Here is a 15,063-nt window from a genome sequence, read left to right on the forward strand (position 1 = left end):
GAGAGTAGGAGGAAGGGAGGGAGAAACAGGGAGAGAGGGAGCGAGGTGGGCAGAGAGGAACATCGATCTGAGAGAGGAACATCGATCGGTTGGCTCCCACATGCAACCGGGGATCAAACCTTCCACCTGGGTATGCACCCTGACCTGGGACTCAATCCAAAACCCTTTGGTGTCTAGGTCAATACTCCAACCAGCTAAGCCACCAGCCAGGGCAGGATTATTTTTTATTTGTTTATTTCAGAGATTTTTCCACTGGTGTGCTGCAAGAATTTTTAAAACATGTAATACTTGACTATTTAGTTGGAGGCACTGACTTCTTTTCTGTTCAATTGTCAACTCAAATAAAATAGCAACAGGTCACACAACAATAATAGCTGTCTGGTGTGAATATCCTTCTTGAACCATAAATATTGAGTTGGCCAAAAAGTTCACTTGGTTTTGGCTCTAGTAGTGCCTAGTTGTCTTTATATCATTCAAAACAATTTTCTTAGATTGTACTGTGACAGCTGTCATATCAGTGTGCATTAAAAAAAAAAGAAAATTGGTGAATTTTTATTCAGCAATTTTAACACTGAAGATGGAAGAGAATATGCAACATTTTTTGTCATGTGTTATTATTTCAAGAAAGGTAAAAACACAACTGAAACACACACAAGAAAGATTTGTACAGTGTGTGGAGAAGGTGCCGTGACTGATAGAACATGTCAAAAGTCGTGTGCGAAGTTCTGTGCTAGAGACTCTCACTGGATGATGCTTCACAATCGGGTAGCCCAGCTGAAGTTTGTAGAGGTAAACTGAGACATTAATTAAGAATAATTTAAGTTTTACCACATGGGAGATAGCCAACATACTTAAAATATCCAAATAAATAAAGTCATTGATGAAAATGAAAAATGTATCTTTTACTTTACAGAAAAAAACCATAAGGACTTTTCAGCCAACCCAATACATAGATCATAAATGGAGCTGCATCTTATTGGTCACATCACATAATAAGGTTGCAACTGACTGGTTATTTCTTGGTACCAGAAATCCTTATATACAAGTACAAGCACCTGATTTTTTAAAAAGTCACTTTGGAGCAAAGTGGCTTTTGCTCCACTTTTGGGGTAGGTAGTTGTTGTTATTATTATTATTATTATTATTATTATTATTGGTAAATCAGTCAAAATTATACCTATTTTTGTCACATTGGCAAAAAATAGAATAGATTTTTTTGGTGTGCTGCAGAATTTTAGTAATTAGTGTATGTGTACCACAAAATTAAAAAGGTTGAAAATAGCTGGTTTATTTTAGTATCAGAAATCACAGTTAATCTTACTATTAATCCCCTAACGCACCATAAACAGTGTTCCACTGTTTTATGGATGGACGGTTAACTAGGTTTACCTGGGCCATGCCTCCCTGTAGGAAGCTCACCTCCAGGCTGTGAATGTGCAGTTCTGTACAATCCTTTTAAATCAGAGCTGTCTACTTAACATGCTTTGGATTAATGATGTATTGACACAAGACTCGATGTATTTATGATGTATGAAAATGATGCATCGTGTCGATTCCTTCAAGCTATTCCTTTATGTCTTTCTGGTAATGGCCAACAGCAAATAAAGAAAAATTCAGGAGAACAGTTTTGTTTAGATACCTTCCTCGACAGTTATGCAGAGCTTGTACTTACAGACTGCTTAACGATCTCAGTCCAGTCTGGAGCAACTGCAAACTCAGGATTTTCTTCCAGCCACCTGGGTAGATCCTTCATTGGAGGCGCCATAGCTCCACCCATCTGGGGAGAAGCATGAGAAAGTGCTTCAAAAACACATAGGTTCTCCCCTCTCCCTCCACCATAACCATATACACACACAAACATACACACATATATGTCATATATACATTCTGAAAAAAATGCGATTAGTTGTAGAAATAAAAGATGACAGGACAAAACACTTCTTTCTAGGACAAGAAATCACAAAGAGATCAGTCTCCCTTTCCATGCTCACCTTCTTCCCGTTCCGTTTATTGACAACAGGCACCCTTTCCTCTCCTGTCAAAGTGTTTATATCCAATTTATTAGGGTTCCGACATCTGTGTCGTTTCTGTTTCGGTTTCTGAAATGAGGAAAACAGCACATCCGCATTCTTCTGCAAAAAACATACATATTTAGTAAAATTGCATTTAACACTTATTTTTTTCTTGTATAAGTAACAAACAATCAAGTCACTTAATTATTATGGAAGGTTCAGTAACTATTTGAATTACTAGAAACCATGCTTTTCTCTGAAAGGAAAAAACCATACTTTTCTACCCCCTGCACACTGAGGAACTAAACAAACATGCAGGCTGAGAATCTGCTTCTCCTTCTGTCTATCAATAACCCTGTTCAAAGTCTTTTCTTAAAATATTTAACCAAGTCATGGTATTTTTAAAGAAAACTTTCTCTAGTAGCTTTGCTAATTTCTATGCAACAATGTGAATGAATGCTGAGATGATATCACATCTATGACACAAAACGATACATGAAAAGAACCAACCATAAAGGCATAAAAACACATTTGTAGAAGGGCCACTGTGAGTGGCAGGAACTCAACTCAGGCTGAACTCAACAAAACCAATGCAAAGTCCAACATTTACGGTTTTAAAAATCAATCACATTAAGTATGGAAATAAAGGATTTGCATTGCTAGCTAGTAAACAGTTTACATGACAAATTATCTGGAGATACTGTCTAATGCTTAATCTAAGGCATAATGGTTAGAGCTGCTGAAAAGAGAAGCTAATAAACTCATGGACTGTATTAGCTGGTCGGATCTCTGCAAGTAACATCTTCACAGTATTCTGAGTGGGTCTGATGTGGGTGGAGATCAATTAAAGTGCATTCATGAGTGTTAGCCCAGAAATGAGACTGCCTGGAAGCCATGGCAGGTTGAGAATAACTGAAGAAATCATGTCTGTTTGATGAGAGATGGTGAAAGTAAGAAAACGCATGACAGATGTTTTCAAACAACTCCAAGGATGCCCGCCCTTCACGTGGGATAGACCTGAAGCTAGTTTCTCGAATGTAGAATTATATGACGAAAACTGAAAAACACTCGAGATAAGAAGACATCTAAGTTAAAGACAACGGGACCAGGTATTTCTATGTTGTACAGGAGAATAGAATGGACTGTCCTAGCAAGATTCCTCCCACTCCAAGCTCTGTAATACTTACTGGTACATAACTTGGCAAATCAACAGTGTAAGTAGGGTGCAGCTTCAGCCACTCAACTAAGTCCTTATTTTTAGGAGCATCATCCCCCACCAGCCTCGTCCCATCTTCGAGATTTACAACAGGGATTCGTGTGTCGGGGTCCAGCTGTCCAGGAGAAGGAATGTTTCTTGTTGGTGGAGTCTCTATGTCTTCCTCAAAAGCTTTGGTCACCTCAGCATCCTCCTGCAGAAAGTTGACAATGATCTGAATTCTCACATGAGGAAAGAGATTCTGGCAACATACTACTCCAAGTAAGTCCTATCCTAGCACAATGGATCTTTGCTCAAAAAGGGAAAAAAGTTACTTAAAATAATGTCAGCTTTGGAAGAGTTATTATATTAGAAGATGAAACTTTAACATCGTTCTTCCTATTGTAGAATTTATAATTCAGTAGAAAATTCACAGTCCATCGCGCTCCCTGTTTGGGACCCTGAGCAAGCCCCCAGGAACACAACACGGGCACTGCTGTCTGCCCCTTGCATGCACCCAAGGCAGCCTCTCAATCTCTCTTGGAGATCACAGAGAAATGTCATTAGAATTTTAGTTAAAGAAATGTTCCAAAAGCCAGTTTATATGTAACTTTCTGGCACTCTGTGAACAGTGAGATTTGTTGATGGTACAGGATTTTGTGTCAGGTGGGTGTGGCAACACCAGAAAGAGTAACTGAGGGCTAGGCCCTACCATCACCCAGCTACTGGTCCTCAAACTGGCTCTTCAGATCCCTGACATCTTTTATGTCCACCCATTTCCCCATTCTCACTGCCCAACTCCCCACCTGTACTACTGCAACTCTACTAAAGGGTCTTTCTGATCTAGTTCTGTCCCACTGTTCTGCAATCCGACGGCCAGCTCTACACTGCAGTCCACTTTCTAAAATGCACTCTTCCTAGTTCAAAACCTTGTCACACTCTCCCAGTTAAATTATTTTGATAATTGAATCCCTACTATCTTCCATATAAAATCTAGGTTCTTGCATGGCAATCAACGCCCTCCACGACTTGCAGCTCACCTTGTCTCCAAGCTCATCTCTGCTGACCTCTGCCTCCTGGCTTATCTCTGCTGACCCTTGTCTCCAAGCTCACCTTGGCTGACCCGAATTTCCCAGCCAACAACTTTCAGGCCACCAAACATGACAGGCTCTTCCTGGCCTCAGGTGCTCTGTACCTGCTCTCCCCACCCCCTCTTTTCAAATAACCAACTCCTACACCATCTTCTAAACTTAACTGAAGCATGAACACCCCTCGAGATACTTCCTCATCTGTTTCTTCTCCTAGCCTCTTCTCTTCATTCCCATTCTTCCTTTGGGTTCACAAAGTACTCCAACCATAGCTCACAACTATGATACATCATTGTACATCTTAAACACTGAGCTACGTAGTGCAAGCACCTGTCAGGCCTTTGCTCTCGCACCCCAGTGTGTGGCACAGGGGCAGGGCCAGCCCTCACAAGGTTGCTGAATGCATGGTGGCCACACAAAATGGTCTCCAGTGTGAATGCTGACATAATGCATAACCTTACACAACACCAACACAACAGTAAAAAATAAACCTTTAACATCTATTAGGAGTTTTGAGCTAAACATAACTTTAGAAAATAAATATATCAATAAATCCTCAGGTGCGTAACTTAAGATACATGAAATGAATAACGTCAGCCTTAAGTTTATAGGTGTATGACTACAACAGGGAAAGAGCTCCAGCTGGACATTAACAGCACAGGAATATTAACTCCTGTGTGTGCCATGATTCAAATATTAAGCACTAGAGTAAATGAAAGACGTATGAGCTGCAGAAATTGCCCAGTTTGGGATGTTGACAAAGAAAGGATTTTCGGCAAAAAAAAAAAAAAACCCTGTTCAAGTGTTACCAATGTGGTTTAAAGCAGGAAGGCTAGTCACTGAAGATACGACTTTGGGGAGCTTATACCTAGAAATGGCATTTTAACTTAGGGAACAACCAGCCACAGCTGACCCAATGCAAGACTTATTTTCAAAAGATTCTGAAAGTAACCATACACTCAACAAAAATGACCACTTTTGCAACTGGAGCACTGATAATAAATTTCGAAAATTAACTTTAACTACCTGGATGCTTCTGTTTTACCTAGACCTCACCAGGGTACAAGTTTCAAAATGCTCTTTTGTAATTTCTAGACTTTAATTCAACCACAACTTTTCCTAACCTTCTAAGTTATGAAGCATTCTCCAGGTTCAAGAAATAAGAAATGGGAAAATAACAATAGGGATGGAACAGAATGAGAAAAAAATATTAAAACAAGCAACTGTCCCCCTTGGTTTCCAACTGCAGATCCCCGAACTGCATCCTGCTTCCCGGGGGACCCTCCCGTCACTGCTGGAGTCCCAGCCCCTTGCACAGACAGGGAGCTTTGGCACCACTATGCTGATGATTTGAGTTTCAAATCCACGGACAAAAGATATCGAGTATTAATCAGCTTTTAAAAGGAGCCGCACGCAATCGGGCTCTTCAGGATAAAGTCCTCATCGTTAGTTAGGCAGCTCATTTTTAGGGGGCACGGTCAACACAGACTAGGGCAGACAATTACGATTGTAATGCACTTGTTTCCTATGAATTGAAAAGTCAAAATCCATTGGCATATACATTTCATTCAAACCTAAACATATTTTATTCAGTTACTATTTTTTAAATATCTAGTTACTGACATATAAGAATTTGCAATCCCTAACTTGGTATATGAATACATATCTTAAGTCTGAAACTAAACATTCACACTAATCTAATAAATGCCAGGCCCAAAATCTACCAGTATTTTTAAGAGCATGAGCTTTTTCCACCTCAAGAACTCAGAGATGACAATTACAGGCTCTGAAGAGCATGTTTCTGTTCTGGGCTAGTCTTCCGAGAGCAATCGATATATCAGAATCTTGGGAAGAATAAATCCTCCAGCTACATTTGGTTCAGGCTGAGTGATCTGTACTGATGCTCAACACAATTTTCCAGCTCAGGACCATGACTCTGTTCACTCTAATTCTATTTCTCTGGTGGAAGAAGTCAGCTTTAATGCCACATCACCGAGAGGAACACAGACCAGCGTCACTGGCAGTGCAGGGAGCCTGGCTGTCAACGCGGGCATAGACAATGGAAGCAAGCGCCGGAACTTACGGTGCTCAATGATGTCCGTTTGTGGCTCATCGAGAAAAGCAGATCGAGGCCCTCCACGTTTTTCCTCCGCCCCCGCCTCCTCTTCATGGGAGGTTCTCCATCCACCAGGGAGCCATTGAGCAGATGCCTCGTGGGCGTGCGTGACAGCCCGGCCTGGAGCAGCTCCATCTGAGTCTTAAAGGCATCAGACACTGGGGTCGAGACATTAGGCAAGATAAACTTTGAAGTAAGAGATGAAAAATTTGAGGTAGAGCTTGTTGCCTCTCGTGAGGCCTTTGATAAATCTACAACTTTCTCTTGTCCATTTTCGGAGACCACCTGAGACTCCCGAAGCTGTGCGACCATCTCCATGAGGTTTCTCCGCTTGGCAGCTCTTTCAGCCTCGATCTCGATTTTTCTCCTCCTCCTCCTCCGCTGGCGAGGGACAGAGAGGTTGAGGGCGTCTTCCTATTGAAAATTTCCAACAAAACAATGAGCCCAAACTGGATCTGCGATACAAGCTTGCTTTCAGAACTAAAGGACAATAAACGTAAGGAATTAAACACTCATGACTGTTCAACAGAGCTGAGGAAACAGCAGCCATATTTCTAAGTAGGACCAGTGAGATGCAAGCTTCCAAACCGGGAGAAGATTTAGGGAGCTAAACTCTAAGGTGCAAATACAAACCGCTCCGCCCTACCTTTGACAGCTGCGGAGAAGTCGTGAGGTCCTCGCTCGCACTGACACTGGCCTGGCCCACCATGGAGAGCTCTGCAAAGCTCCTCTTCTGCAGGGGACTGTCCACGGTGGGTGGCGTGCACCCAGGGAGGAGGCCCTGGAAATCAAACATCTGGCGCCTATTTACTGGCCATTTGCCTTTCAACACTGCTTCACAGATATTGTCTAATCGATTTATCATCACTCGATCCTGGAGGGAGAAAAAAAGTCACATGAAATGGCACAGAGACCTAGTGAAAATTAGTAGGTGAATATATCTATCAAGATGCTGAAAAAGGCTTAAAAGTGAGCAAAATGTACAAAATGTACAATTGGTGAGCAAAATGTACAAGAAAACAAAAAACAAACAAGCAAGTAAATAAATAAATTCCATCAAAAGTGCCTTGCCACGGTGGAAGGTCCTCAGATGGCTCCAACACAGAGAACCTAATGTTCTGCAACTATGAACACAGCATCACGTAGATTAGGAAACACTGCAGGGCCACCACCTCTAAAATATCCCCACATTTAAAAAGTAACTTTTATTCAAGCTGAAGAATTGGTGATTAATGTCAGCAGATAACAATGGAACCTACACTGAGCTTCCGGATGCTCTGGTGCTTCAGATCCACAGGCGGGATCACAGCCTGTCCCAGGAAGTGGAACATCATTAGCGTCACTATTAATAAAGTTCAGCATTACAAAATGGGCACCGGCCTAGGAACACCTAATGAATGTCAATTTGCATTCCCTACCTATTATCACTTCAAGTTTCATTGAAGCGTGTACATTAAAAATTTCTAATTACAGCTCTTAGACCCAGTTTCCGTCGATTAAAAGTGCCTGCCTGCTACTATGGACCTGACTGATCTGGGGAACTCCCTTCCATACTGGATAAGGGAGATTAGCATAATGGGGGAAGTGAGGGCATACAGAAAAAGAGATGTCTTTGATAGTCCACTTTTCAGTTAAAAATTTCACATGATTTCTTACGCAACTACCAGTAATGGAAGGCCAGCCCAGGGATGAGTCGACTGAAGCTGTTTTTGTGTTGTCTGTTTTAAACCAGACAGCCCTGCTACGGTAATTAGGATAATTATTTCCCCACCCTGAAAAACAGACCCAAATTATATAGGGATTTATTATAAAATTATGCTAGCCAGCCAAAAAAAAAGTAATTTCTTTTTTTGTTTGTTTTTGGTTACAGATAACTACATTTGGAATTACCGTGGACCAAGACGGTGGACCAAGTGGGCTAGTGGCCCACCTCCTCCTGAGTGAAGACAACTAGGTTTCTAAATATCTGAAACTTGTTTTAAATCTAAAAGCTCTACTTCAGACTTAAAAAAAAAATGGTGTAATCACTCTAAGAAAACAGTATGGAGGTTCCTCAAAATGTTAAGTCTAGAACTACTATATTAGCTTGCCCCCCACTTCTGAGTACACATCCACAGGAACCAAAAGCAGGGTCCCACAGAGACATTAATGCGTGTTCACAGTAGCACTATAATGAGCCAAGACCTGTAAGAATTAAAAGTCCCAATAACGTGTGAACAAATACCCCAATGATGTGTGAACGAATAGAGAAAATATATACATACAATGGAATATTATTCGGCCCTAGGCAGGAAAGAAATCCTGTCATGTGGATGAACCTTGAGGACATTATGCTAAGTGAAATAAGACAGTCACAAAAGGACAAAATATTGTATGGTTCCACTTATATGAGGTATTTAAAGTAGTCAAATTCACCAAAATGAAAACTAGAATAGTGGCTGCCAGGGGCAAGGGGGTAGGAGATGTTCAGTGGGTATAAAGTTTCAGTCACGCAAGACTGAAAAGTTCTGGAGATCTGCTTCATAACAATATAAATATTCTTAAGACTACTAATCTGTACACTTAAAATTGATTAAGATCATAAATGTCATGTTACGTGTTTTTTACCTCAATAAAATTTTTTTTAAAAAGCCATACATTTTTTATGCCAAAGGGTCAATCTGCTAAAACAATAATCATATATATATATACTGGATAATAGGACAGCCACCCTAAAACACCTCACGGAGTAAAAGGTTCGTTTAAGTGGTTCTATTGCTTATCTTTCCTTCACATCACGCTTCTTATCCTATTACAAAAGTATTCTACAGAATTTTTTCTTTGGGGTTTTTTAAAACATGAAAAAAATCTACAGTCTTTATACACTGTGTCAAAGTTTAACTTAAAATTATTTGAAAAATCAAGCCAGAACAATTTCTTCCACTCCACTCTTTTTTTTGGTCAACAAAACAAAACAACAACAAAAAACCAACCTTAGGCCAAAATGAGAAGGCAAATGTTCTTTCATGTAGGAGCTGAGCCACTGAAGGATCTCCATCCTCCATGTAGAATCCATCTCGGGTTTCATCCCTAGCAGTGCTCATAGAAGCATTGCTTTCTTCATCAAAATTTTTCCCTCTAGAGACAGCTCCTGCTGAGAAATGAGTTAAAGTGCATTACTCACAACCAGGACACCACTGAAAAAGAAGTTTCGAAAGGACATGTAAGAATTAAATAACAATCTGCTCCATTAAAAAAAATTTTTTTTAATCCTCACCTGAGGACGTATTTATTGATTTCAGAGAGAGAGGAAGAGAGGGAAGGAGGGAGCAGGAGAGAGAAGAGACAAAGGGGTGGGAGCAGGGGAGAGAGACAGAAACACTGATGTGAGAGAAAGATACTGACCGGCTGCCTCCGGCATGTGTCCCAACTGGGATCAAACCAGCAATCTAGGTTTGTGCCCTGACCAGGAACTGAACACATAACCTTTGGGAGCATGGGATGATGTTCCAACCAACTAAGCCACCCAGTCTGGGCCCAATCCGCTCCATTTTACTGAGTGCCTACAATGCTGCTAGAACGATATTAGGCATTTTACAAATTTTGTCATTTAAAGCTTGTAACAGCCATTCCATATAGATGGTTAGTCCCATTTTACAGATGAAGCAGCAGAGGCGGAGGGAGGCTGCATCACTAGTCATCTGACATTGTGCAAGCACACCTCGGAGGACGCTGAAGGACGATTAAACCTCTGACTCAAGAGCCCATGTCCCCCGCGTAGGAAAAAGGGCTAAGATATCAGCTAAGTTCAAAGTTCCAGCTCCAGAAGACAGTAAGATATGCCTGATTTCGGTGAAAAGAACCAAAGAAAACTGGTTCTTTTCAGATTCTACTCCTACCTTTTACTTCTGAATTACAACTGTATCAATTAAGCATTATTTGTTTAAAAATAACTAGCAATATTTACCCAATAAATGACTTCTCCCTCACATTTAATTGTCCAAATTAAAATCACTTGGAATTCTTAATACACTGCTACTGTAAAGTGAACCCGGACCAGAAATTACATGTCCATAAAACTCTTCTGAGAGTTCAACTTGTTCAAAATATCATTTCCATGCCTTATCAGAGCAGACCATATATCTAATCATAACCTAAAATTCTCCCTTCACACAAGAAAATGTACTCTAATTGCCCTTAAGAAACAAGAACGAGGCCTTGTCAGGTGACACGAAAACTCAGCACGTGGCCACTGCTGTTAGGAAAGGAGAGAGGCTGGGTGGCCAGGCATTACCTTCAGGTTGGGAAGATTCTTCTGACTTATCGTCATCCTCCAGCTTTTCTTCTTCATCCTCTTCAGAACCCTTCTCTGAAATTGACTTGGGCCCAGTATCTGCACTGACCTCCACGTTTTTCAGCTCATTTTTCACAGAGCGGGCCTCAGCCTCACATTCCTGCTTACTGTCCTTTTCCCTGCTCTCGGTTTCTTCTTCCTCTTCTTTCACTGCAGGCTTCTCTTGGGCAACTGTGTTTTCAGACTCCTCCGCTTTGCCTTCCGTTTGTCCCATCACCTTTTCGTCCTGAATGTGAGTGGATGAAATGACTGCAGGAATCTGGCCAAACCCCACTGCCAGAGGATTCATGGTCGATATGTTACCAGCCCCTCTGCTCTGAGCGAAATTTTTGTGTGCATCCAGAAAGGACAGCTCAGGGTCATTGAGGATGTGGTAGTCTGTCCGACTGACCCCGTGTTTAGCAGCACCCACCAGCAAGTCTCGATCGTGCCTTCCACATTCCCACCACTCTGGCAAGTCCAAGCTCGGCTGGCAGAGCTTCAGCCTCTCCCCCAGCTGTGGGTGATGAAGAACCTGCTCACGTATTTTCCGGAGCAGTTCGATGCGGTAGAGAGTTCTGGAGGCACGCTCTTCTGTGATTGGCTCTATCATGGAGAGGTCAGGTGGTTCTGAAAACATGAAAACAATCATTTATTTGGAAAACACTCAAGCGCGCTTTAAGTTGTTCACTGTCTCATTTGTCACTTTCCTGGCCTTTTAGTACGGAACTTTTGGTACTGAATGGACCTACCATCATCGGGCTTGGTGGGCATTCGACACACTCGCCTACACATGGCCACGAAACAACTGAAGTATTTCTCCAAACTTTCATCAGACTTTTTGTCCAGTCTGGCAAAGGCTCGAAATTGGTTCCAGTCAAACTGCTGTTTCACAGGGTCAAAAATAACCCCAAAAGTGGACACCACACGGTAAAAATCAGCCTCTTCCCGTCTTGTCCACCTATTAGGAAAAAAAGATTTTAGCTGGAATTGTACTTGAGTAAAAAGGCTTCGAGTTTACTGTTTCTTTTCCTCTTTTGCCCTAAACTTATTTGGGGAGTGTGACGACAGATCACTTTGACAGTCATTGTCTCGAAAAACAAAAAGGGCAGAGAGGAATGTATCAGGAGTTGAGTAAAACCCCCCAAAAAACTCACTTTTGTCGCTTCTCAGATATGATAGCTTCCCTTTCCGCTTCTAGCGCTCTCACTTCCTCCCGAGGCCGCCGTCTCCGCCGGTCAGTCTTCATTAGGGCCTCTTGCCTCATTTGTTGCCTTTTATAGCTGCGCTGATAGGCAGTAATGAGCCGGCGCAGACGGGTGGTCAGGGTTGAGGTGTTAGGCCAGTAAAGTTGGCCTAACTCAGCATTACTCTCACTGTGCTTGCCTGGGGAAGTGGAAAAAATATTTTTGAAATGTGTAGCTGCAATCTTGCAATACACAGGGTTTTCCATCAATATAAGATGACTCATTAACATTACAATGGCAGTGTGGGAAAGGGCATCAGTGTCCTCGTTTTGAAAATATAAATAAAGGATATGATTAGTGTGGAACTTATCTACCATTTCTTTTTTAAGTCCTTAGGGGGAAAAATAAATTTATTTATCAATCTTACATAAAGAAACATACTTCACATCATGAACTACTTTATAAGAGTGTTCTACTGTAAAGTAATAATCTTGCTGAGCATACAAAAGATCACATAATTGTTAGCTAGTGATTTTACATCAGGCAAAAGATCAGTATTCTCTATAAACTGGCAATATTTCAGATACCCGGCAAATGCCCAACTCCCAAGAGATATATTTCAGAGTTTTTTTGAGATGTATTTCTAAAGTTGCTTAAAAGTTTTCACTCACTGGCATAAAATAAATACACGCATTATCTTGTTCTAAAAAATAGTTATTTTATCAAAGAAATTCAATGACATGAGAAACCAACCACGAACAGAAATTGAAATTATTCACAGAAGAAAGCAGTCGGGGTAGAGGAAGCAACATTCCGAGACCCACAGGCACAGGCCGTCCCGCTCGTGTGCCCTGAGGGCCGTACCTGCGCTGCGCATCTCCATGGACTCTTCCTTGTCTTCAGGAGGAGAACTGGCAAATTCCTTGAAAGCAAAGCAAGAAACTAAATCATTTTAATTTGGGGTTTCATTTTGCATTATTTTTTTTTAAATAAAGGCCATTATAAAGTTTAACAAGTCTTATACAGGCATATAATATTTTACTGGTGCTGTAAAAGGCAATGTACTCGAGTTCTTACATCTATTTCATCCTTGAATGGTGTTCTGGTTGGTTTGTATTCTGGGTCTTCATCTTCTCTATCGAATTCTCCCCTACATAAAAAATTTTTAAATGTTTAAGTCATACTGATAGGAAGAGACTGAAGGGGACTGCCTAATGAAATTTTTAATTCTGGGTTCCGTTTCAAAAGCCATTCTATCAGTATTTAAAACATGCAGCCGTGGGTGGAGGGGGTTGTGGGAGAACCGGGGGGGGGGGGGCTGTCCGTCGTCACTTGGAAAAGACGGAGTTTCAGACTATTTAGATACTATACATTACATTTAAATAATCATTATGATATAGACACAGACTATACGGGATATGTCACTTAGTTCAAATCAGACACAATACAGTATGTAGTGCAGTGTAGGAGCTGAACCCTGCCAATCGATGCAATACTGATGTAAAGTTTATTAAAATTTTAAAATGTCCTTCTTACCCGTCACCACCATCTGCTAGCACGTCTGTTCCTCTCTGCTCGGCAGCTATGGCCTTGGCATCAGGCATCCCGACTCGTTCCAGGAAGCACAGTGCGGGGTCAGCTCGCATGGAATTGTACTTCTCATAGCCTGTGCCGTCCCCACCAGCCCAGAGGACACACAGGGACAACGAAAGACCCGTCACTGACAAAATCACAGCACTGCCACAACACGTGAACTTCGTTTCTCAATCAAGAGGATCATTTACGTTGTATTCTAAAGAACCTTGTTTCAGTAAAGCATTCTAGGGACCTCTCAATTCCAGGGCAGATTTTGGGGGCCAAGTTACATTCCAGGGATATTATCAGAATAGCCACAAATACTAAGAGAAAAATAGGTTCAGAACAACTACGAGACGCCTGGGAAGATTTCTGACCCTATTTTCCCCAAGATTTAATTTTGCCTGACATCTAAACGGCTTGGTAATGTTCCTTTACGACCTCCGCAGAGGTGCTCTAAGTCCGCCCCATCCTCCTGGTGAGCAGCCCCAGTTCTGCGGAAACTCTCACCGCTGGCTGAAAACCCCTGTCTACGTCGGGCCAGCGAACCTGTCTGGTTAGGTTGAGGATGATGCATGTCAGTAAGATGACACTGTTCCCTCTATGGTTTTCAAACTGCAATTTGCTTTTTGACTGCCCGAGTTGACTAAATGGGAAATGGCAGATCCCAACAGTGCACTGCGGGAAAATGATTTTTAGGCTGAGCTCACGAAACACGGCTGCAGTACACAGGCAGAACAGCACAATTCAATCAGGACGTGTACTACACACACCGCTCCTAACTGCTGTAGAGCCGCAAGCCAAACTATAATCATGAAAGGTTTTATAAGCCATCACTCTCCCCTTTAGTCAGTCTGGGCTGCTGGGACTACCTCGGCAACCTCCAGAGACTTGGGATTATAATCAGGAATCGCTCACTGTATATATCATGCCAGTTCTGCATCCCCAGCCTTTCAAAGTTAACAAGGCTGCATCCCACTCAGGGGAGCCGAGTTCTCAGCACTGACATTTGTGAAATATTGCTTGGAACAAAGCCCAGGAGGCACTTGTACAGATTAATAGCAGAGGTTAAGCCCACCGTCCACCGTGACACGGGCTGGCAGGGTTAGCAAGGGGAGCCGTGCTAGAAGCAAAGTTTGGGGAGAACTATAGGACAATGTGGCTATTATTAAAACAAATATGGTTTTGGTTTTATTTACAGCCAAGAAAGAAATGTTTCTTCTCAAATGCTCCACAAACATTTAAAAACAGCATCTGATATTTACAGTTCATATTAGATTTTTAGTGCAGGAAAATGGTACATGCCAAGAGTCCTTTGGAACTATCCTTGTTAATATTATGACTTTGGAAAGAATATGCAGAGTTCTAAATAAAGACAAGCCACATGGTGAAGATTGTGGTCAAATGGACGTGTCACTTACCGTGTTTGAACACTCCAATTAGGAGGGACTTATCTGCTTCCTTATCCCACCAGTCTGTAGGGACCTCAGCATGGAAGGGCTCAGGTATCCACACATCAGCTTCACTATAAAGACAACCATTTGTGTAATATTTAAAATAAGTACCAGTACTACAAAA

At 41.7% G+C, this 15,063-nt stretch overlaps 1 protein-coding gene across 5 annotated transcripts in view; it reads right to left on the minus strand.

Moving 5' to 3' along the window:
• The window catches only part of CHD7 (chromodomain helicase DNA binding protein 7), a 198,298-nt gene that overhangs the window by 2,750 nt on the left and 180,485 nt on the right, over positions 1-15,063 (minus strand). For 3 of the 5 annotated variants that reach the window (XM_053660796.1, XM_053660797.1, XM_053660798.1), the window contains exons 25-37: positions 14,907-15,010; positions 13,447-13,576; positions 12,988-13,060; positions 12,775-12,832; positions 11,881-12,109; positions 11,476-11,684; positions 10,685-11,353; positions 9,384-9,544; positions 7,058-7,285; positions 6,379-6,825; positions 3,200-3,421; positions 1,992-2,132; positions 1,673-1,777 (exon numbers count right to left, since the gene is read on the minus strand). In XM_053660796.1, the coding sequence (XP_053516771.1) occupies positions 1,673-1,777; positions 1,992-2,132; positions 3,200-3,421; positions 6,379-6,825; positions 7,058-7,285; positions 9,384-9,544; positions 10,685-11,353; positions 11,476-11,684; positions 11,881-12,109; positions 12,775-12,832; positions 12,988-13,060; positions 13,447-13,576; positions 14,907-15,010 (2,776 nt within the window). The remainder of the gene's footprint in view (positions 1-1,672; positions 1,778-1,991; positions 2,133-3,199; positions 3,422-6,378; positions 6,826-7,057; positions 7,286-9,383; positions 9,545-10,684; positions 11,354-11,475; positions 11,685-11,880; positions 12,110-12,774; positions 12,833-12,987; positions 13,061-13,446; positions 13,577-14,906; positions 15,011-15,063) is intronic. The other 2 variants (XM_053660799.1, XM_053660800.1) reach the window with 2 other exon arrangements.

Source organism: Artibeus jamaicensis, unplaced genomic scaffold, assembly GCF_021234435.1.
Source record: "Artibeus jamaicensis isolate MK-2021 breed Jamaican fruit bat unplaced genomic scaffold, CSHL_Jam_final scaffold_916, whole genome shotgun sequence".
NCBI classification, from domain to species: domain Eukaryota; kingdom Metazoa; phylum Chordata; class Mammalia; order Chiroptera; family Phyllostomidae; genus Artibeus; species Artibeus jamaicensis.